The following is a 24,131-nucleotide window of genomic DNA, read 5'->3' as shown; positions in this document are numbered from 1 at the left end:
TAGGGAAATTTCATGGTGATTTTCATGATCAGCAGCCCCAAATTCAAAAGATACACTCAAAAGTATTCAGGAAGCAAAATCTTTGTTGTCCAGTGTAACCAGAAACCCATGAACCACAGAGTCCTCCAAAAATGAGTTCACAACTGCAGAGCGCATTCAGTGCTGAGGACATTAAACTTCCAAACACAGGGTTCCCCCCTGACCCCCAAAGAGTCCCATAGCCATAAGCTGCGTCGAGGTGATCAAATGTGCACCTTCCTCCGGCAGCAGCAAGAGGGAAACCGGTCAAATGGCTCTGAACACCCACTTTTGCCCCCATCAATTTCAAACTTGCTCAACACTTTAATTGGTGGGAAATACTGGAGGCTGACCACGGGTTTGTGTGCCGTCATTCAGAAACAACGGCTGCACATGCCATGCTCAACTTCACAAATTCTCCAGGAGATAGCAAAAGCACTAGATCACTCAGTCAGCCCAAAATGACATAATCACAATGGAAATGACAGGCTGCAATCGACTGCAGTTCAGCCGTAGAAGTATATTTAAAAGAAGAAGAAGTAGTAGAAGTAATTTAGTGAGCTCTCTGCGGGATGTTGCCGTTTGTTGCTGACGCCATCTTGTCATTCCCCTTTTGAATGACACTTTTTGTGTCATCTGCAAGTTTACTAATCAGCCCATCTACATTTTTGTCCAAATCATTTATATGTAATCACAAACAAGGCTCCTAGTACTGATCCTTGCAAAACACTACTGATCATACACCTCAAGTCAGAACAACATCCCTCCATCATTAGTGTCTGTTTCCTACAGCAAAAACAACTTTGAATCCAGTCTACCAAATCTCCATGGATCCCATATGCCTTTTGGACCAGCTTACTATTGTCTTACCCTTATCAATCATCTTTGTCACCATCTCAAAAAAAACTCAACCAAGTTTGTATGACATGACCCCTCCTACAATGTGGAGCAGTGTATTCTAGTAGAGTAGGCCATTCAGTAGGAATATCTTAAGTAACAATGGCAAACCCATTAATCTCCAGGGATTGTTCCCCCATTTAATAAGGTTATTGCTGGACCGCACTTTAACTCCAGTTAACCCTACTTCTCAGAAAGTGGAACACAGCAGGCCAGGCAGCATCTATAGGGATAAGCACTGTCGATGTTTCGGGCCGAGACTCAATCCCCCTGTTAATGAAGCCTAGCATCCCATAGGCCTTATTAACTACCCTATCAACCTGTGCAGCGACCTTGAGGGATGTATGGATTTGAACCCCAAGGTCCCTTTGTGCATCTAAACTCTGAAGTAACTGACCATTAATCCTGTACTCAGTCTTCTGGTTTGTCCTTCCAAAATGCATCACCTCACACTTGTCCGGAATGAATTCCATCTGTCATTTTTCTGCTCAACTCTGCAGCCTGTCTATATCCTCTTGTAACCTTCGACCACCTATAGCTCCATCCACAACTCTTCCAATCTTCATGTCATCCGCAATCTTACTCACCCATCCTTCTGCCTCTACATCCAGGTCATTTATAAAAATCACAAATAGCAGGGGTCCCAGGACAGATCCCTGCGGCACTCCACTAGTCACCGACCACCAGGCAGAATACTTTCCTTCCACAACTACCCTCTGCTTTCTTCCTTTAAGCCAATTTTTTATCCAAACAGCCAAGGTTCCACTTATCCCATGCCTCATGACTAATACAAGAGAGCATAATTTTAAGGTAGTTGGCGGAAATTATAAGTGGGGGGATGTGAGAGGTAGGCTTCTTTACACAGAGAGTGGTGAGTGCATGAAACGAGCTGTCAGATAGATCAGGGACATTTAAGAGATTCTTAAGTAGGCACGTGGATGATAGAAAAATGGAGAGTTGTGTGGGATGGAAGTAGTAACATTGATCTTAGAATAGATTAAAAGGTCAGCATCACATTGGGGGCAGAAGTGCCTGTACTGCGCTATGATATTCTGTATCATTCCTCTACTAACATTTCCACATAACATATACTCTTCACATTTCCATTAACTTTCCCCCAAATTCTCTCACTGACCTACAGAATAGGGGCATATTATCTTGGCCATTTGATCTTCTAACCCCACATCCTTTGTGATGGTCTGAAGTAAGATGTCACCTGGACCAGATGGTCTACACCCCAGGGTTCTGAAAGAGGAGGCTGAAGAGATTGTTGCGGCATTGGTAATGATCTTCCAAGAATCACTAGATTCTGGAATGGTTCAGGAAGACTGGAAAATTGTAAATATCACTCCACTCTTCAAGAAGGGGGAGAGGAAGAAGAAAGGAGACTATAGGCCAGTTAGTCTGACCTCAGTGGTTGGGAAGATATTGGAGTCGATTGATAAGGATGAGGTATCAAGGTAATTGGAGACACATGAAAAAAGAGGTTGTAGTCAGCATGGTTTCCTCAAGGGGAAATCTTGCCTGTTGGAATTCTTCGAAGAAATAACAAGCAGGATAGACAAAGGAGAATTGGTTGATGTTGTGTACTTGGATTTTCAGAAGGCCTTTGACGAGGTGCCACACATGAGACTGCTTAACAGGCTAGGAGCCCATGGAATTACAGGAAAAATTCTGACACGGATAAAACAGTGGCTGATTGACAGGAGGCAAAAAGAGCCTCCTGTCAATCAGGAATTGACAGGAAGAAAGGGAGTCTTTTCTGATTGGCTGCCAGTGATTAGTGGTGTTCCACATGGGTCTGTGTTGGGATCGATTCTTTTTAAGTTATATATAAATGATTTGGGCAATGGAATTGATGGCTTTGCTGCAAAGTTTGCAGACAATATGAAGCTAGGTAGAGGGGCAGGTAGTTTTAAGAAAGTAGAGAGTAAACAGATTAGGAGAATAGACAAAGAAATTACAGTGTTAGGAATTGGGAAGTGTATGGTCATGCACTTTGGTAGAAGAAATGAAAAGGTTGACTATTTTCTAAATGGAGAGAAAACTAAAAAAACGGAGGTGCAAAGGGACTTAGGAGTCCTTATACGGGATTCCCTAAAGGTTAATTTGCAGGTTGAGTCTGTGGTGAGGAAGGCAAATGCGATGTCAGCATTCCTTTCAAGAGGACTAGAATACAAAAGCAAGGATGTAATGTTGAGACTTTATAAAGCACTGGTGAGGCCTCACTTGGAGTATTGTGAGCAGTTTTGGGCCCCTTATTTTTGAAAGGATGTGCTGAAACTGAAGAGGATTCAAAAGAGGTTCACGAAAATGAAAATGGCTTGTCATTTGATGGCTCTGGGTCTGTATTCACTAGAATTCAGAAGAATGAGGGGTGACCTCATTGAAACCTATTAAATGGTGAAAGGCCTCGATAGAGTGGATGTGGAGAGGATGTTTCCTGTGATGGGAGAGTCTAAGGCCAGAGGATATGGACTCAGAATAGAGGGGCATCCTTTTAGAATGGAGATGAGGAGGAATTTCTTTAGCTAGAAAGTGGTGAATCTGTGGAATTCTTTGCCATTGGCAGCTGCGGAGGCCAAGTCTATATGTATATTTAAAGCAGAGGCTGATTAATTCTTGACTGGTCAGGGCATGAGGGGATACGTGGAGAAGACAGGAGATTGGGGCTGAGAGGAAAATTTGATCAGCCATGATGAAATGGTGGAGCAGATTCGAAGGGCCAAATGGCCTAACTTTGCTCCTATATCTTATGGCCTGATTGTGATGTGGGATGAAAGCAGAGCTCCTGGAGGAAAGACCTGAGGAGCTGTGATCCGTAGACATTTTGTTGAATTGGACTGCACTGATCATTTTTGATGGATTGAATGGCTTCTATCTACAACACAACTGTAATTAGTATGTTGAGATATATCACAGATTGACCACACCACCTTGAAAGGTCTGGGGAGGAAGTGGTACATTCCTGTACCTGTTAGAAAGTCATAGAACATCACAGAAACAAGCCCTTCAAGCCCATCTAGTCCATGCCAAATGATTATTCTGCCTAGTCCCATTGATCTGCACCTACAGGCATAGCTCTCCATCCAAATTTCTCTTTATTGTTGAAATCAAACCTGCATTCATCACTTAAGCTGGCAGCTCACTCCACACTCGCACCACCCTTTGAGTGAAGAAGTTTCTGTTCAGGTTCCACTTAAATATTTCACCCATAACCCATGCCTTCTAGTTCTAGTCTCACCCAAGCTCAGTGGAAAAAGTCTGCTTGTATTGACCTGGACTATACCCCTCATAATTTTGTACAACTAGAGCAGTAATCTTGTCCTACCTATTACTAGGAGCTTGTTACAGATTTTGAACTCTAGCACTCTGTACCACCTACCCAGTTGTTTAATTCCCTCCTTGTCCTCTATCAGCAACTGGACTCTTGGGATGTCGATGTGAAGCCGGGGTCCCTGAGGCTGCCCTTTCACCGGAGTATCGAAGCTTCGGTTATTCTTACTGCAATCAAAAAACATTTCACTATTCTATAATTTGAAAAACAAAAATTACTTGGATAGAATGTTTGGCAAGACACATCCAAAAACACTACATGGGAGTGTTATGAAACAAAATCTGATAAATTTAAAGTTAAATATTTGCAAAGAAATAGGATCTTAATGAACACCAAGTAATAACAGATCCAAGACGTAGATCGCAAATATGACCCCTGTAAAGCAATGGACAATAAACTCCCAACTTACCAGCAATGCTCACAGCACTCAGTATGAGCCTTATTAAATAAAAGGACAAAGAACCCCGCATTACACTAATCTCAGATACAATCCTGCTGCCTTATGGGCAACACTAAAATACACTAACAAAGAAGATCAAGGAGATACTAGACAGCCATCGGTGTCAGTTAGTTGCCTGCCTCAGCATTGTTAGGGTATCAAGGTAGCAAATACAGTTAGATTTTGAAAATAGGAATTGGTTAACACTCCTAGTCCAGACCTCTATGCTTCTACGGTGTGAGCGAGTGGAGGCAGTCGGCACATTTTGCGCGCCACAATCCTGAGGAAACACCACTCTGTGTAGAGGAAGAGAGAGTTTAAAAGAAGCGAGAGGAAGAAGTCAGCAAGTTTTGCATGCCACAGTCTCAAAAAGACACATGATAGCATAGTGGGACAGTGAATTTAAAAGAAGCGATCGGGTGCATTTGGCACATTTTGTGTGCCACAGTCGCTCGAAGAAACCGGGTTGCGACAAGGGACAGAAAGTTTAAAAGAAACGATCAGGTGCAGTTGGTATTTTTTGTGCGCCACAGTCCACAAGAGATACCGGATTGTGGAGAGAGACGGAGAGTTTAAAAGAAGCGATCGGGTGCAGTTGGCAATTTTTGTGCGTCACAGTCGTGAGGAGGCACCGGATTGCGGACAGAGACAGAGAGTTTAAAAGAAGCGATCGGGTGCAATTGACAATTTTGTGCGCCACAGTCGCTCGAAGAAACCGGGTTGCGACAAGGGACAGAAAGTTTAAAAGAAACGATCAGGCCACAGTCCACAAGAGACATTGGATTGCGGAGACAGAGAGAGAGTTTAAAAGAAACGCTTGGGTGCAATTGGCAATTTTTGTGTGCCAGTCACTCGGAGACACCAGATTACGGACAGAGAGTTTAAAAGAAGCGATTGAGTGCAATTGGCAATTTTTGTGCGTCACAGTCATGAGGAGGCACCGGATTGCGGACAGAGACAGAGAGTTTAAAAGAAGCGATCGGGTGCAATTGGCAATTTTTGTGCGTCACAGTCGTGAGGAGGCACCGGATTGCGGAGAGAGACAGAGAGTTTAAAAGCGATAGGGTGCAATTGGCAATTTTTGTGCGTCACAGTCGTGAGGAGGCACCGGATTGCGGACAGAGACAGAGAGTTTAAAAGAAGCGATCGGGTGCATTTGGCACATTTTGTGCACCACAGTCGCTTGAAGAAACCGGGTTGCGACAAGGGACAGTAAGTTTAAAAGAAACGATGAGGTGCAGTTGGTACTTTTTGTGCGCCACAGTCCACAAGAGACACCAGATTATGGAGAGAGACAGAGAGTTTAAAAGAAGCGATCGGGTGCAGTTGGCACATTTCTGTGCGTCACAGTCGTGAGGAGACACCGGATTGCGGAGAGAGACGGAGAGTTTAAAAGAAGCGATCGGGTGCAGTTGGCAATTTTTGTGCGCCACAGTCGCTTGGAGAAACTGGGCTGCGAGAAGGGACAGAAAGTTTAAAAGAGGCAATCAGGCCACAGTCCACAAGAGACATTGGATTGCGGAGACAGAGAGAGAGTTTAAAAGAAACGCTTGGGTGCAATTGGCAATTTTTGTGTGCCAGTCACTCGGAGACACCAGATTACGGACAGAGAGTTTAAAAGAAGCGATTGAGTGCAATTGGCAATTTTTGTGCGTCACAGTCATGAGGAGGCACCGGATTGCGGACAGAGACAGAGAGTTTAAAAGAAGCGATCGGGTGCAATTGGCAATTTTTGTGCGTCACAGTCGTGAGGAGGCACCGGATTGCGGAGAGAGACAGAGAGTTTAAAAGCGATCGGGTGCAATTGGCACATTTTGTGCACCACAGTCGCTCGAAGAAACCGGGTTGCGACAAGGGACAGAAAGTTTAAAAGAAACGATCAGGTGCAGTTGGTACTTTTTGTGCGCCACAGTCCACAGGAGACATCGGATTGCGGAGAGAGACAGTTTAAAAGAAGCGATCAGGTGCAGTTGGCAATTTCTGTGCGTCACAGTCGTGAGGAGGCACCGGATTGCGGAGAGAGACAGAGAGTTTAAAAGAAGCGATCGGGTGCATTTGGCACATTTTGTGCGCCACAGTTGCTCGAAGAAACCGGGTTGCGACAAGGGACAGAAAGTTTAAAAGAAACGATCAGGTGCAGTTGGTACTTTTTGTGCGCCACAGTCCACAAGAGATACCGGATTGTGGAGAGAGACAGAGAGTTTAAAAGCGATCGGGTGCAATTGGCACATTTTGTGCACCACAGTCGCTCGAAGAAACCGGGTTGCGACAAGGGACAGAAAGTTTAAAAGAAACGATCAGGTGCAGTTGGTACTTTTTGTGCGCCACAGTCCACAGGAGACATCGGATTGCGGAGAGAGACAGAGTTTAAAAGAAGCGATCAGGTGCAGTTGGCAATTTCTGTGCGTCACAGTCGTGAGGAGACACTGGATTGTGGAGAGAGACGGAGAGTTTAAAAGAAGCTATCGGGTGCAGTTGGCAATTTTTGTGTGCCAGTCACTCGGAGACACCAGATTACGGACAGAGAGTTTAAAAGAAGCGATCGGGTGCAGTTGGCAATTTTTGTGTGCCAGTCACTCGGAGACACCAGATTACGGACAGAGACAGAGAGTTTAAAAGAAGCGATTGAGTGCAGTTGGCAATTTTTGTGCGTCACAGTCGTGAGGAGGCACCGGATTGCGGACAGAGACAGAGAGTTTAAAAGAAGCGATCGGGTGCAATTGACAATTTTGTGCGCCACAGTCGCTCGAAGAAACCGGGTTGCGACAAGGGACAGAAAGTTTAAAAGAAACGATCAGGCCACAGTCCACAAGAGACATTGGATTGCGGAGACAGAGAGAGAGTTTAAAAGAAACGCTTGGGTGCAATTGGCAATTTTTGTGTGCCAGTCACTCGGAGACACCAGATTACGGACAGAGAGTTTAAAAGAAGCGATTGAGTGCAATTGGCAATTTTTGTGCGTCACAGTCATGAGGAGGCACCGGATTGCGGACAGAGACAGAGAGTTTAAAAGAAGCGATCGGGTGCAATTGGCAATTTTTGTGCGTCACAGTCGTGAGGAGGCACCGGATTGCGGAGAGAGACAGAGAGTTTAAAAGCGATAGGGTGCAATTGGCACATTTTGTGCACCACAGTCGCTTGAAGAAACCGGGTTGCGACAAGGGACAGTAAGTTTAAAAGAAACGATGAGGTGCAGTTGGTACTTTTTGTGCGCCACAGTCCACAAGAGATACCAGATTATGGAGAGAGACAGAGAGTTTAAAAGAAGCGATCGGGTGCAGTTGGCACATTTCTGTGCGTCACAGTCGTGAGGAGACACCGGATTGCGGACAGAGACAGAGAGTTTAAAAGCGATAGGGTGCAATTGGCACATTTTGTGCACCACAGTCGCTTGAAGAAACCGGGTTGCGACAAGGGACAGTAAGTTTAAAAGAAACGATGAGGTGCAGTTGGTACTTTTTGTGCGCCACAGTCCACAAGAGACACCAGATTATGGAGAGAGACAGAGAGTTTAAAAGAAGCGATCGGGTGCAGTTGGCACATTTCTGTGCGTCACAGTCGTGAGGAGACACCGGATTGCGGAGAGAGACGGAGAGTTTAAAAGAAGCGATCGGGTGCAGTTGGCAATTTTTGTGCGCCACAGTCGCTTGGAGAAACTGGGCTGCGAGAAGGGACAGAAAGTTTAAAAGAGGCAATCAGGCCACAGTCCACAAGAGACATTGGATTGCGGAGACAGAGAGAGAGTTTAAAAGAAACGCTTGGGTGCAATTGGCAATTTTTGTGTGCCAGTCACTCGGAGACACCAGATTACGGACAGAGAGTTTAAAAGAAGCGATTGAGTGCAATTGGCAATTTTTGTGCGTCACAGTCATGAGGAGGCACCGGATTGCGGACAGAGACAGAGAGTTTAAAAGAAGCGATCGGGTGCAATTGGCAATTTTTGTGCGTCACAGTCGTGAGGAGGCACCGGATTGCGGAGAGAGACAGAGAGTTTAAAAGCGATCGGGTGCAATTGGCACATTTTGTGCACCACAGTCGCTCGAAGAAACCGGGTTGCGACAAGGGACAGAAAGTTTAAAAGAAACGATCAGGTGCAGTTGGTACTTTTTGTGCGCCACAGTCCACAGGAGACATCGGATTGCGGAGAGAGACAGTTTAAAAGAAGCGATCAGGTGCAGTTGGCAATTTCTGTGCGTCACAGTCGTGAGGAGGCACCGGATTGCGGAGAGAGACAGAGAGTTTAAAAGAAGCGATCGGGTGCATTTGGCACATTTTGTGCGCCACAGTTGCTCGAAGAAACCGGGTTGCGACAAGGGACAGAAAGTTTAAAAGAAACGATCAGGTGCAGTTGGTACTTTTTGTGCGCCACAGTCCACAAGAGATACCGGATTGTGGAGAGAGACAGAGAGTTTAAAAGCGATCGGGTGCAATTGGCACATTTTGTGCACCACAGTCGCTCGAAGAAACCGGGTTGCGACAAGGGACAGAAAGTTTAAAAGAAACGATCAGGTGCAGTTGGTACTTTTTGTGCGCCACAGTCCACAGGAGACATCGGATTGCGGAGAGAGACAGAGTTTAAAAGAAGCGATCAGGTGCAGTTGGCAATTTCTGTGCGTCACAGTCGTGAGGAGACACTGGATTGTGGAGAGAGACGGAGAGTTTAAAAGAAGCTATCGGGTGCAGTTGGCAATTTTTGTGTGCCAGTCACTCGGAGACACCAGATTACGGACAGAGAGTTTAAAAGAAGCGATCGGGTGCAGTTGGCAATTTTTGTGTGCCAGTCACTCGGAGACACCAGATTACGGACAGAGACAGAGAGTTTAAAAGAAGCGATTGAGTGCAGTTGGCAATTTTTGTGCGTCACAGTCGTGAGGAGGCACCGGATTGCGGAGAGAGACAGAGAGTTTAAAAGAAGCGATCGGGTGCATTTGGCACATTTTGTGCGCCACAGTTGCTCGAAGAAACCGGGTTGCGACAAGGGACAGAAAGTTTAAAAGAAACGATCAGGTGCAGTTGGTACTTTTTGTGCGCCACAGTCCACAAGAGATACCGGATTGTGGAGAGAGACAGAGAGTTTAAAAGAAGCGATCGGGTGCAATTGGCACATTTTGTGCGCCACAGTCGCTCGAAGAAACCGGGTTGCGACAAGGGACAGAAAGTTTAAAAGAAGCGATCAGGTGCAGTTGGTACTTTTTGTGCGCCACAGTCCACAGGAGACATCGGATTGTGGAGAGAGACAGAGATTTTAAAAGAAGCGATCGGGTGCAGTTGGCAATTTCTGTGCATCACAGTCGTGAGGAGACACTGGATTGTGGAGAGAGACGGAGAGTTTAAAAGAAGCTATCGGGTGCAGTTGGCAATTTTTGTGTGCCAGTCACTCGGAGACACCAGATTACGGACAGAGACAGCGAGTTTAAAAGAAGCGATCGGGTGCAATTGGCAATTTTTGTGCGTCACAGTCGTGAGGAGGCACCGGATTGCGGAGAGAGACGGAGAGTTTAAAAGAAGCGATCGTGTGCATTTGGCACATTTTGTGCGCCACAGTTGCTCGAAGAAACTGGGTTGCGACAAGGGACAGAAAGTTTAAAAGAAACGATCAGGTGCAGTTGGTACTTTTTGTGCGCCACAGTCCACAAGAGATACCGGATTGTGGAGAGAGACAGAGAGTTTAAAAGAAGCGATCGGGTGCAGTTGGCAATTTCTGTGTGTCACAGTCGTGAGGAGACACTGGATTGTGGAGAGAGACGGAGAGTTTAAAAGAAGCGATCGGGTGCAGTTGGCAATTTTTGTGCGTCACAGTCGTGAGGAGGCACCGGATTGCGGAGAGAGACAGAGAGTTTAAAAGAAGCGATCGGGTGCATTTGGCACATTTTGTGCGCCACAGTCTCTCGAAGAAACCGGGTTACGACAAGGGACAGAAAGTTTAAAAGAGGCGATCAGGTGCAGTTGGTACTTTTTGTGCGTCACAGTTCAGAGGAGTCAGCGGATTGCGACGAGTTACAGAGAGTGTAAAAGAAACGAGTGGGTCAGGAGGCATATTTTGCACGCCATAGTACTGAGGAGATACCAGAATGCACAGTTAGAGAGAGTTTTAAAGAAGCGAGCTGGGGCAGTTAGCAATTTTACACACCACTGTTCCCAATGAGACTTTAGATTGCGTTCAGGAAAAAGTTTTAAAGAATCAAGCGGGGGCAATTGGCACAGTGAAGCAATGTATTGCGGAGAGAGAAAGAGTGAGTTTCAAAGAAGCAAATGGAAGCAGTCGGCACTTGATTGCATCACAGTCCCTAGGTGGCACCAGATTGCGTAGTGGGAGAGAGAGTTTGAAAGAGCGAGCGAAGGCGGTTGGCACCTCTTGCGTGACAGTGTCCCGGGGAGACACCAAATTGCGTAAAGGGAGGGAAAGTTTAAAAGAAGCGATTGGCGATAGGTGGCACATTTTGCGCTATAGTCTGAACTAGACACGGATTGCGCACAAGGAGCAAGTGTTTAAAAGAAGCAAGTACGGGCAGTTGGCACCTTTTGCACGACACTATCCGAGAATACACTGAACTGCGTAGAGGGACGGAGAGTTTAAAAGCAGCGAGCGGGTACAGCTGGCACAGTTTAGTCCCGAGGAGACATCAGGTTGTGTCGAGGAAGAGGGAGTTTAAAAGAAGTGAGCGGGAACAGTTGGCATTTTTTTGCATGCCATGGTCCCGACGAGTCATCAGATTGTGGTGGGAGTGAGAGAGAGAGTTTGAAAGAAGTGAAGAGGACCAATCGGCTGATTTTGCGCACCGCAATCCCGAGCAGACACTGGTTTGCGTAGAGGGAGAGAGCCTAAAAGAAGCCAGCAGTGGCGGTCAGCAATTTTGGCACGCTACAGTACCAAGAGACACCGGTTTATGTAGACGGACGGAGAGTTTAAAACAAGCAAGCGGGGGCAGTCGGCACATTTTACACACCACTGTTTTCCTAAGAGATACCAGATTGCGTAGAGGGAGAGAGAGTTTAAAATAAGCGAATGGAGGCAGTCGGCACATTTTGCGAACGGTAGTCCCCGAGGAGACACCAGATTGCGTAGAGGGTGCAACAATAGCGTTTTAAGCTTGACAATAGTGTGCGGGAGCAGTTGGCACTTTTTGTGCTATAGTCCTGAGAATACACCATACTGCGTAGAGGGAGAAAGAGTTTTAAAAAGGCAGTTGGCATCTCTTGCCCGACACTGCCCCGAAGAGACACCGAATTTCATAAGGGGAGGGAAAGTTTAAAAGGAATGAGTGGGGACAGTCAGCACATTTTGCGTTATAGTCCCGAGGGGACACCGAATTGCATAGAGGTACGGAGTGTTTAAAGGAAGCGAGCTGGTACAGCTGGCACAGTTTGTGCTATAATCCAGAAGAGATACCGGATTGTGTAGAGGGCGAAAGTTTAAAAGAAGCGAGTAGGAGCAATTGGCCGTTTACACGACACATTTTCTGAGGACATTGGATTTCATAGTGGGTTTAAAAGAAGCCAGCAGAGTCAGTTGGCACCTCTTGCGCGACACTGTCCCAATGAGACTCACGAACTGCGTAAAGGGAGGGAAAGTTTAAAAGAAACGATTGGGGTTAGGTGGCACATTTTGCGCTATAGTCCTGAGAATACAGCAGATTGTGTAGAGGGAGAAAGAGTTTAAAAGAAGCGAGCGGGGCAGTCAGCAGTTGGCACATTTTCCGTGCCACAGTCCCGTGGAGATACCGGATTGCGTAAAGGAGGAGAGACTTTCAAAGAATAGAACTTTTTTTCGCACCGCAGTCCCTAGGTGGCACCAGATTGCGTAGAGGGAGAAAAGGTTTAAAAGAAGCGAGTGGGGGGCAGTTGGCACTTCTTGCGCGACACTGTCCCGAAGAGACACCGAAATGCGTAGAGGGACGGAGAATTTAAAAGCAGCGAGCGGGTACAGCTGGCACAGTTTAGTCCCGAGGAGACACCGGATTGTGTCGAGGGAGAAAGTTTAAAAGCAGTTGACACAGTTTGCACGACACATTTTCCAAGGACTCGTTTGATTTCATAGAGGGAGAGGGACTTTAAAAGAATTGAGCGGGATCAGTTGATTTTTTTTTTACACACCACAGTCCCGACAAGTCATCAGATTGCGGTGGGAGCGAGAGAGAGTTTGAATGAAGTGAAGAGGAGCAATCGACTCATTTTGCGCACCGCAGTCCCGAGCAGACACTAGTTTGTGTGGCGGGAGAAAGCCTAAAAGAAGCCAACAGTGGCGGTCAGCAATTTTAGCACGCTACAGACACCGAGACACCGGTTTATGTAGACGGACGGAGAGTTTAAAACAAGCAGACGGTGGCAGTCGGCATATTTTGCATGCCACAGTTTTCTGAGGAGACACCGCATTGTGTATAGGGATAGACAATTTAAAGGAAGTGTGCGGGGACAGTTCGCAGATCTTACGTGCCACAGTTCCCGAAGATACACCGGGCTGCGCAGAAGAAGGGAGGGTTTCAAATAGGCGAGTGGGGGCAGTCGGCACTTTTTTTGGCACTACAGCCGCGAGGAGACACCTGATTGCATAGAGAGGGAGAGTAAAAGAAGCGAGTGGTTGCAGTTGGCAGTTATTGTGCTCCACAGTTCCCAAGGAGACACCGAATTGCGCGGAGATAGATAGAGAGAAAGAGTTTAAAAGAAGCAAGTGGTTGCAGTTGGCACTTTTTGCGCACCACACCCATGAGACATGGGATTGCGCAGAGAGACAGAGACATTAAAAGAAGCGAGTGGAGGTAATTGGCACTTTTTTGCGCACCACAATACCGAGTAGACAGCAGGCTGCGTAGAGGGAGAGAGAGTTTAAAAGAAGCGAGCGGAGGCAGTCAGCATATTTTGCGCACCACAGTCCCAAGGAGACATCGGATTATGTAAAGGAATAGAGAGTACCTTAAAAGAAGTGGCTAGGAGCAGTTGGCACTTACTACGCGCCATTGTCCTGAGGAGACACTGGGTTGCGTAGAGGGAGAGATAGGTTAAAAGAAGCGAGCCGGAATAGTCCTCACATCTTGCTCGGCACAGTCTAGATGAGACACCAGACTGGGTAGAAGGAGACAGTGAGTTTTAAAAAAAAGTGAGCAGGGGCAGTCAGCACTGTTTGCGCAAAATTTCCGAGGAGACACTGGATTGTGTAGAGGGAGAGAGATTTTAAAAGAAACGGAGACAGTTCATACAAATTGCACACTACAGTTCCCGCGGAGACACAAAATTGTGTATATGGATAGAGAGTTTAGTGAGTAGGGGCAGTTGGCACTTTCTATGTGCCAATATCCCCAGCAGAGACCAGATTGTACAGAGGGAGAGAGAGTTTAAAAGGAATGAGCATGGCTAGTCAGCACTCTTTTTGCGCCACAGTTCCCGAGAAGACATTGGATTGTGTACCATTAGGCACTTGGCAATATAAGTTAGGTTTAAGCAGAGCGGCCATTGTGTGAGTGGGTTAGTGTTGAAGTGAGTAGTTTGACTCATCGAGGCTTTGGTGAAGAGAGGCAGAGGTTGTAGGTAGATTGTTTCACTGTGTTAAGAAGTTGGAGCTGGAAATGGATGCACTCCTGATAATTTGGTATGCTGCGGGTTGATACAGGGAGGTAGTTACACCCAAGGTGCATGACACAGGGTGACTGTCAGGAGGGGGAAATGGGATAGTCAGCCAGTGCAGAATACCCCTGTGGCCATCCCCCCCATCAACAGGTATAGCACTTTGGATTCTGTTGGACCTAACAGAGGAAAGTCAGAGTGGTCGGGTCTCTGCCACTGCAACTCAGAAGGAAAGGGAGAGAAGAAGAAGCAAGCTGTGGTGATAGAGGAATTCATTAGTTAAGAAAACAAAACGGAGGTTCTGTGGGTGAGAATGACATTCCTAGATGCCAGGGTCCAGGACATCTTGGGTTGAGTCCTTAGCGTTCTTAAGTGGGAGGGTGAGCAGTCAGAGGCTGTGGTTCAAGTCAGTACCAATGACATGGGTAGGAAGAGTGACCAGATTCTGCAAACTGAGTTCAGGTGTAAGCTAAAGGGCAGGACCTTCAGGGTTTTCATCTCAGGGTTGCTACCCGTGTCACGTGCTAGTGAGGCCAGAAATAGGAAGACTATACAGTTTAACACTTGACTCAGGAGTTGGTGTAGGAGGGTGGGTTTCAGATTTTTGTATCATTGGTCTCTCTTCCAGGGAAGGTGGGACGGGTACAGAAAGAACGGTTTTCTCCTGATCTGGAGGGGAACTAATATCCCAGTGGGAAAGTTTGCTAGTGCTGCACGGTGGGGTTGAAACTAGAGCTGCAGGGGGATGGGAACCAGAGTGCCAGAACAGATGGGAGAGAGAGAGAGAGAAGTTGTTAAGCCTACATATAAAGTCAGGAATCAAAAGGTTGAGGATGGTGGGACTAATGTACTGAACTGCATATAGTTCAATGCAAGGAGTATCATAGGAAAGGCATGGATCAGCACGTGGAATTATTACATTGTAGCCATTTGTGAGACTTGGTTGCAGAAGGGACAGGACTGGTAGCTCAATGTTTCAGGATTCCCTTGTCTTAGATGTGATAGAGCGGGAGGGATTAAAGTGGGAGGACCCTGAGGACTTGTGGAAACTGTGTGGTGGTTTCTTTCGAACTTATAGTCTTTTAACATCTTTGGACTATTTTTACTGTGCCTGTGGTCTGTTTTTTTTTAATCAATTATGGTATTGCTTGCACTGTTGCAACTATATGTTAACTATAACTATATGTAACTATGTGGTTTTGTGTAGGTCTTGTAGTTTTAGTTTTTGGTTTGTTGGGTGGTAGAGATGGTCTCCTGACTTGGTGTGTCTGGGTAGTCTTGTTTTGTCTGGTGGATTTGGAGCTCCTTTCCGGGGAATGTGCTAAGATGGTAGCGCGATATTAATACGCAGTAGCCTCTCCGGACTCTGGATTGGGGATTGTCAAACGTTATGTGGATTTTCTGGTGTAATCTGTTTTGCCATGTGCTTTTGTGATATCATTCTGGAGGAACATTGTTTCATTTTTAACTGCATTGCAGTTGTGGTTTCTAAATGACAATAAACTGAAATTCAATTCAATTCAATAAGAAATGTAGGAAAACACTTAAGAAAGAAATCAGGCAGGCTAAAAGAAGGCAAGAGGCTGCTCTAGCAGACAAGGTGAAGGGGGATCCTAAGGGATATGTTAAAAGGATTGCAAGGGACAGAATGGTCCTGTGGAAGATCAGAATGGTAATCCATGTGTGGAGTCAGAAGAGATGGGGGAGACGGTAAATGGATTTTTTTGCATCAGGAGATGGACAGAGTGAGGCAAAGCAGCAGTGAAGTCATGGGCCCCGTACAGATTACGGAGGAGGAGGTGTTTGCTGCCTTGAGGCTAATCAGGGTGGATAAATCCCCAGGGCCTGACAAGGTGTCCCCTCAGACCCTGTGGGAGGCAAGTGCAGAAATTACAGGGACCCTAGCAGAGAGAGTTAAAACATCTTTAGCCACGGATCAGGTACCGGAGGAGTGGAGGATAGCTAAGGTTGTTCCGTCGTTTAAGAAAGGCTCTAAGAATAAACCAGGAAATTATAGGCTGGTGAGCCTGACATCAGTAGTGGGAAAGTTATTGGAAGTCATTCTAAGGGACCGGATATATGACTATTTGGAAAGACAGGGACTGATTAGGGATAGTCAGCATGACTTTGTGCATGGTAGGACATGCCTAACCAAGCAAGTTTTTCAAGGAAGTTACCAGCAAAGTTGATGCAGTGGATGTTGTCTATGTGGACTTTAGCAAGGATTTGACAAGGTCACGCATGGGTGGTTGGTCAAGAATGTGCAGTCGTTCAGTATTCCAGATAAGGTAGTCAATTGGATTAAATATTGGCTTTGGCGGAGAAGGCAGAGAGTGATTGTAGATAGTTGCCTCTCTGACTGGAGGCCTGTCTCTTGTGGTGTGCCACAGTGACCAGTGCTCCAGGACTGTTGTTTGTTATCTATCTGAATGATAATGTGGTTAATGGGATCAGCAAATTTGCGGATGATCATAAGATTGGGGGTATAGTGGATAGCAGGGAAAACTATCAAAGCTTTCAGTGGGATCTGGACTAGCTGAAACAATGGGCTGAAAAATGGCAGATGGGATTTAATGCAGACAAATGTGAGATGGGAGGACCAGACAGGGTAGGTCTTACACAGTGAACGGTAGGGCCCTGAGGAGTGTGGTAGAACAAAGGGATCTGGGAATACAGGTCCATAATTCATTGAAAGTAGTGTCACTGGTAGATAGGGTCGTAAAGAAGGCTTTGGGCATGTTGGCCTTCATAAATCAAAGTACTGACTACAGGAAATGGGATGTTATGTTGAAGTTGTGTAAGACATTGGTGAGGCCTAATTTGGAGTATTGTGTGCAGTTTTGGTTTTCTACCAAAATTATAAATAATATTGAAAGAGTACAGAGAAAATTTACAAGGATGTTGTCGGGGCTGGAGGACCTGAGTTCTATGGAAAGATTGAATAAGTTAGGACTTTATTCCTTGGAATGTAGATTTGGGTGAGTTATACAAAAATTATGAAGGGTATAGATAGGGTAAATGCAAGCAGGCTTTTACTACTAAGGTTGGATGGGACTACAACCAGAGGTCATGGGTTAAGGATGAAAGGTGAACACTTTAAGGGGAACGAGGGAAAATTTCTTCACTCAGAGGGTTGTGAGAGTGTGGAATGAGTTGCCAGCGCAAGTGACACATGCAAGCTTGATTTCAACATTGAAGAGAAGTTTGGATAGGTACATGGATGGTAGGAGTATGGAGAGCTATAGTCCCCGTGCAGGTTGATGGGAGTAGGCAGATTAAATCACTTGGCACGGACTAGGTGGGTGGGACTGCCTGTTTCTGTGCTGTACTATTCTATGACTCTGTATTGAGAGCACACAGTCAGGGTGGGGCATGACCGTGTGGAGGGTCAGAGTGTGGGAAGTCAGGGTAGCCAGTGACCTAGAATGTGGAGGGCCTGGGTAAGGTGTGACAGTCAGTATGAGGCATGACAGAGTGTGGAGAGTCAGGGTGGCCAGTGACTGGAGTATGGAGAGACCGGAAGGAGAAGGTCTAGGTGCAGAGGGCTGAATTGAAGAGGCCTGGGGTGAAACTGCTCCGTGTATTGGTTGGATTGCGGATGTCCCACATCAGAGCATGTTCAGTCTGCCACATTCGAGAGATCTTACCTAATCAGCATTTCTGCCAAGCTCTTCGCATCTGAAATATCAAAACAAAACAATTAATTTCATAAACACAAGAGATTCTGTAGATTTTGGAGGCCAAGACCCTTCATCAGGATTGGAAAGGAAGGGCATTAGGCCGAAATGCCAACTGTTTATTCCCATCCATAATGTTGCCTGACTGGCTGAGTTGCTCCAGCATTTTGTGCATTTTGCTTACAATTAGGTTTAGGCAACCAGCACAAAGAGGCGAGATTTTCCCTCCCCTTCTGTACAAAGCTGTAGGAAAGCTGTCCCCCAGTGCTCTGCAATTTGAACAGTGACCCAAGCAAGTGGTAGCATGATTGCGTAGTGGTCAGCACAATGCTTTACAGTCCCAGGGACCCAGGTTCAATATCTGCTACCTGTAAGGGGCTTGTTCATTATCACTGTGACCATGTGGGTTTCCTCTGGGTGCTCCAGTTTCCTCCCATAGACCAAAGGCATACAGGTTAGTACACTAATTGGTCATTGTAAATTGTCCTCTGATTAGGCTAGGGTTGTTGGGTTGTGCGGCTCAAAGGGCCAGGAAGGTCTATTCTGTGCTGTATCCCAATAAAATAAAAGATGAAAAGATTAATTGTCTGCAATGATTGGCAAGGCTGAGTGACAGATTCCTCTCAAAAGTGCCAAGCGGCCAGCTGCTTGTCTAACTTCCCCCAGCCATGCATTGTGACATTTTCCTCAGACATCAACAGTTCTCTAACATCACATCTTGCTTGCCACTCGCCGTAGAGTGTCCCCATTTTCATTCTGCTCCAGCGAGGTGTGCGCATAGCAGATATTTAATGTGAGCAATGTGATTCGAAGTTTGGGAGTTGGGGCTAGGAGGAGTGTGGGGGGGGGGGGGGAGAGAGGGAGAGTGAGAGAGAATGAGAGGGAGAGGTGAAGAGAGAGAAGGACAGAGTAAGTATGAGAGACGTGGGGGGGGAGAGAAAGAGAGGGAGGGAGGAAGAGAGGGAGAGCCACTGTTGAAACATCAGGAGATTGGAAGAACTGGGCACCAGTTTATGACTGGTTGAAAGAAACCAAGTAAGCAACATGAAGGAAGCTACTAAAATTTAATAGTTCAGATCACTGCTGCCGACCTAGGCTATCCAGCTTAATCCTAATTTCCATCTCTTCCTCTATAGCAAGGATGAGCAGAGGGCTTCTGCATCCACTATCCTTTCAGCCAGTGACACATAAACCCCTGAACACAAATAAATCCTTCACCATCTCAGTTCCTTCTAATGATTACTGTAAATCTCTGCTCTCCTTAGTTATTGAGCTCTGGATAAGGGAACACAGTTTTCCCTTTTCATTCCATCTCGATCTCTCATTATTTGACATGCCTCAATAAATAATCAGCCAATTTCTCATTTACAAAGAAACTGACCTCAGATTAACCAACATTTCCCTGCAGTTAAAATTTTCCCATTCTATAGAACTTCTAGTAATCTTCCTCTGAACCCTCTTTCCTGTATCCCCACCTCTCTATAATGGCCAGGTCCACACAGGGTTCTGCAATAGCACTGCTAATGATGTTTTGTCCCAGCAAGATCTCATTACTCTCATATTCTGTCTTAACCTGTTAAGTGTATATTCTAGTCATCATCAAGAATATAAGAACTTTGTTGGCTATAAATGTATCCAGTCTTCTTTTACCAGAGGCACTGAGAGATTTTATTCCTGTTCCCTGAAAATTGAGCAAATGGCACTAGGTGGCAATAATGGCAGGTTTTAGCTGCAGGCAATTGCTGAGGTTGATGTGAACCCTGGGATTGCTGAGATCTGAAAGTTAACAGAAGCAAGTACAGTTTTGTGCTATTACACGGGCCAATCTTTGGTCAGATGAGTGTTCAATGCTATTCATGACCAGGCAGCTTTTTTGTTTGCCAACAATACATCGTCTTAAAGAATCCGTTCCACCAGCGTCTGAGTACTCAGGCTTCAATAAGTGTACCATATTACAAGATACATTGTAACAAAATGCCAGGCTTTCTTTCTCAACACTTTCCAAACCCCAGATCAACCACTTGGAAGGACAATGCCAAAAGTACACCAATACGTATGACTTACCCTCCAAGTCAGAAACCATCCTGAATGGATCCTCTAGGTCTAAATCCTGGATCACTCTCTGACAGCATGAAGGGAATATCTTCACTTCAATGACTATTGTGGTTCAAGAAGAGAAATGGCTGCCACCTTCTCAAAGGCAGTCAGGGTCAGGCAATGAATGGTAACTTCACAGTGACCTGTGCATGCACGCATACATACAGAGTGAAATACCAGGACGGCATGGTAGCCCAGCTGTACAGCGCCAGCAATCACTGACTGGGGTTCAGTTCCTGCTGCTGTCTGTAAGATGGTTGTACTTTCTCCCCGTGGTTTCCTCCAGGTGCTCTGGTTGCCCCCAGAACATTGCAAAACAGTGACTACAATGAACATTTTACTCCATGTTTCAATGTACGTGTGACAAATAAAGCTAATCTTTATAATCTTTGATAGCCAACTATTTTAAATGCTATTGAATTGAGGTTTTGAATCCATATGCCATTATTTAGATTTTTCTTATTATCCTTTGGTGTGTGGGAACTTGAGAGAAGTGTTCCCCTCTCAGATGTACTGTGGATTGCTAACATGTCACAGAAGACTTCCTCTTACCCACCTCAGTTATATATCTCAGCTCACCTTCCAGTGCGCTTGGTTGCAGCAGCATCTACAGTGTTAACCAAAGGTGTTACTGCCTTCTTTAAATGAACTTTTTACAATTGCAATACCCTGCTGGACATTAAGAGCTTAAAGTAATACTGTCTACCCCATTAGTGAGTAGCTCATTGGTGGAGAAACTGAAGGGGCTGGACATGGTACGGACTGTGATGCTGCCTGTGATAGAGAGGTGTCAGTGTGATTGTCTTAGTTGCTTTTCTTGTGCTCACAAGACCCTATTGGTCATTGGTGTGGAATGCCGCGTTCATTTCATTGGTTTATTGGTGAACAGCGGGGGAGCTGTGTAGCCTCCGTTGTAGCGAAGACTAGGCCTCAAGCTGGGGGTGTCACCTTCTGTAACCACCCAGGGGGAGGTGTCAGAGTCGGGTGCTCGACTGGAGTCGGTGCTGACCCCCAGTGTTCACTTGGCAATAAGACAAGCTGGATTGTGTTTGACTGCAGACTGCTGCAACATTCATGGATTCAGGGTCTTTATATATTTTTTATCTGGCTGTATTTTACTGTTATTTTATGTGTGCCTTGTGCTGTGCATGACTGTTGGTACTGTGTTTTGTTCCTTGATCCCGGAATAATGCTGTTTTGTATGGCTGTATTCATGGGCATTCAGGTACTGTATGGTTGAATGACAATTAAACGAACGTGAACTGCATAGTCCAAGCTCTATGACCCATGATGTTGTACCAATCTATTCCACACTCTCCTACGCAGTCTATAACATTCCATTTTTCCTATATCCACGGTCCTATCTAAGAATCTCCTAAATGTCACTGTTGTATCAGCCTCTACCACCACCCAACAGGCCATTCCAGGCACTTACCATTCTGTGTAAAAATCCTACATCTGATATCTCTGCTAAACTTTCCTTCACTCACCCTAAAAGGATGTCGCTGGTATTGGCTATTATTGTCTGAGGAGAAAAGCGCTGGCTGTCCGCTCTTTTTATGCCTCTCACGTACTTATTCAATTATCTTTTAAATGTTGTTATTGTCTCAACCACTTCCTCTGGCACTCATTCTAAATACACACCAACTGCATAAAGAGGTTGCCGTATAGGTCCCTTTTAGATCTTTCACTTCTTACCATAAACCTATGTCCTCTAAAACCCTTGTCAGACTTATTATAAAGCAGAGGCTCAAACCACATTTGGAGTATCGTAAGCAGTTTTGGGCCTCTTAGCTAAGGAAGGATGTGCTGACATTGGAGAGGGTTCAGAGGAGGTTCACGAGAATGATTCCAGGAATGAAAGGGTTAAGGTATGAGGAGCATTTGATTGCTCTCGGCCTCTACTCCCTGGAATTTAAAGGAATAAAGGGACATCTTGTTGGAACCTGTTGAATAGAGAAAGGCCTATATAGAGTGAACGTGGAGAAGATGTTTCCTATTGTAGGGGAGTCAAGGACCAGAGGACATAACCTCAGAATACAAGGACATTCAAGATTCAAGATTGTTTAATGTCATTTCCAGTATACAAGTGCAAAGGAGAATGAAATAATTGTTACTTTGGATCCAAAGCAGCCCAAAATACACAATAAGATAAAGAATACAATAATAAAAAGATCACAATGAATATAAATAAATAAGATAGCTTATATACATTGATTGATTGTACATAAAGTATCTGTAGATGGCTGTAGAGATCAAGTCATTGGGTATATTTAAAGCGGAGGTTGATAGTAAGGGCATTAAATATTATGAAAAGAAAGCAGGAGAATGGGGTTAAGAGGGATGATAATTCATCCATGATGGAATGGCAGAGGAGGCCCAAGGTGCTGAATGGCCTAATTTTGCTCCTATGTCTAATGGTTTTTAGTTTTTAGTTTCCCTTCTCTGAGAAAAAGTCAACGTACCTATGTTCAACCTATTCCTCTCAATATGTTCCATACATCTACAAGGTCTGCCCTCGATCTCCTACATTCCAAGGAATAAAGTCCAAACCAGGCCGATCTCAGGACATAAAGTCCACATAAATCTTCTCTGCAATTATTCCAATTTCCAGAAACAGGGCAACTAAAACTGTACACAATACTCCAAGTGCAATCTCACAAGCATCTTGTACAAATGCAGACACCAAGAGTTTTCTGTTCTTATTGTAGGGGTGTCCAGGATGAAGATTATTCAGATTTTTTCAGCTTATCCATCTGGAAAGACCTGCTGTCTTCCCTTCAAAACTTCCAACTGTTACGTAAATGATTCCAGGAATTTTCCATGCCATCGTTCCTGATTGTCCAACTCATATTGCTGCCATCTGCCCGGGGGGGGGGGGGGGGGGCTTTTTCTGCCACCTGCACGACTGCAACAAATCTTTAAAGAGACTGGACTCTAATTAAACCTCAGCCAGATCCACACTCTGTGCACCTGGCATGGCCAAGGCAAATAAAACTGACAATCATGGCAGGTCATAAACCACAGGGAGATGGATTACTGGAAAATAATTAGTCATCTAAGGAGTTTCAAACAAAATGTAAAACACAGAATGAGCAAATAATAAACACAAGAAATTCTGCAGATGTTGGAAATCCAGAGTAACACACACAAAATGATGGAGGAACTCAGTAGGTCAGGTAACATCTATGGAGAGAGATAAACAGTTGATGTTTCAGGCTGAGACCCTTCATAAGGACTGGAAAAGGAGGGTGGAGGGTGGGGGAGGGGAAAGTAAGCCAGGAAAAGAAGGTGGGGGCAGGGAAAGGAGGCTACTTCCTATCCTCCGACCTTCTTATTCTGATGTCTTTCCCTTTCCTCATCAATCCTAACAAAGGGTCTCGGCCCAAAATGTCAATTGTTCATTCCCTTCCATAGATGTTGTCTGACCTGCTGAGTTCCCGCAATATTTTGTGTGTGTTACAGATTGAGCAAAATTTATTCAAGTTTTATTCCACTAAGAGACAGTGCTTGATCAGATCAGAGCTTCCTCCTAAATAGGGAGAATGTCTAGGTCTCAGATGCTAAAAATCTTGAGTAACACACACAAAGTGCTGGAGAAACTCTGCGAGTTAAGAAGCATCTATGGAGGGGAAATAAGCAGTCTATGAGATCCTTCATCAGGAGAATGTCAAGAAGTTCCCCTCAAATGAATGGTATTCTCAGAGTCATAGAAATTTATACCATAGATGGAACTATTCAGCCCATCATTTCCATGCCTGCTTCCTTACTCTGTGCTAAACCAATCAAGATCATACATGCTGTTAAAAGATGTAAAAAGAAACAAGGAACCCCATTAAATTTTTTTTGCCATATGCCTCTTATAAGACCGTAAGATATAGGAGCAGAAGTAGGCCATTCAGCCCATTGAGTCTGCTCCGCCATTCAATCATGGGCTGATCCAATTCTTCCAGTCATCCTCACTCCCTTGCCCTCTCCCCATACCCTTTGATGCCCTGGCTAATCAAGAACCTATCTGTCTCTGCCTGAATTGCACCCAATGACTTGGCCTCCACAGCCACTCGTGGCAACAAATTCCACAGATTTACCACCCTCTGATGAAAGTAAT

The 24,131-nt window shown here is 45.3% G+C and overlaps 1 protein-coding gene across 2 annotated transcripts in view; it reads right to left on the bottom strand.

Annotated features, from left to right (window-relative positions):
- Positions 1–24,131, bottom strand: part of dscaml1 (Down syndrome cell adhesion molecule like 1) — a 673,508-nt gene that overhangs the window by 22,944 nt on the left and 626,433 nt on the right. For both annotated transcript variants that reach the window (XM_073030068.1, XM_073030069.1), the window contains 2 exons: positions 17,897–17,927; positions 4,301–4,419 (listed from right to left, as the gene is read on the bottom strand). In XM_073030068.1, the coding sequence (XP_072886169.1) occupies positions 4,301–4,419; positions 17,897–17,927 (150 nt within the window). The remainder of the gene's footprint in view (positions 1–4,300; positions 4,420–17,896; positions 17,928–24,131) is intronic.

The sequence above is a fragment of the Hemitrygon akajei genome, chromosome 26 (assembly GCF_048418815.1).
Source record: "Hemitrygon akajei chromosome 26, sHemAka1.3, whole genome shotgun sequence".
Taxonomy (NCBI): Eukaryota; Metazoa; Chordata; class Chondrichthyes; order Myliobatiformes; family Dasyatidae; genus Hemitrygon; species Hemitrygon akajei.
The sequence above is the reverse complement of the archived record's forward strand: the minus strand, read 5'-3'. Positions and strand labels throughout refer to the sequence as shown.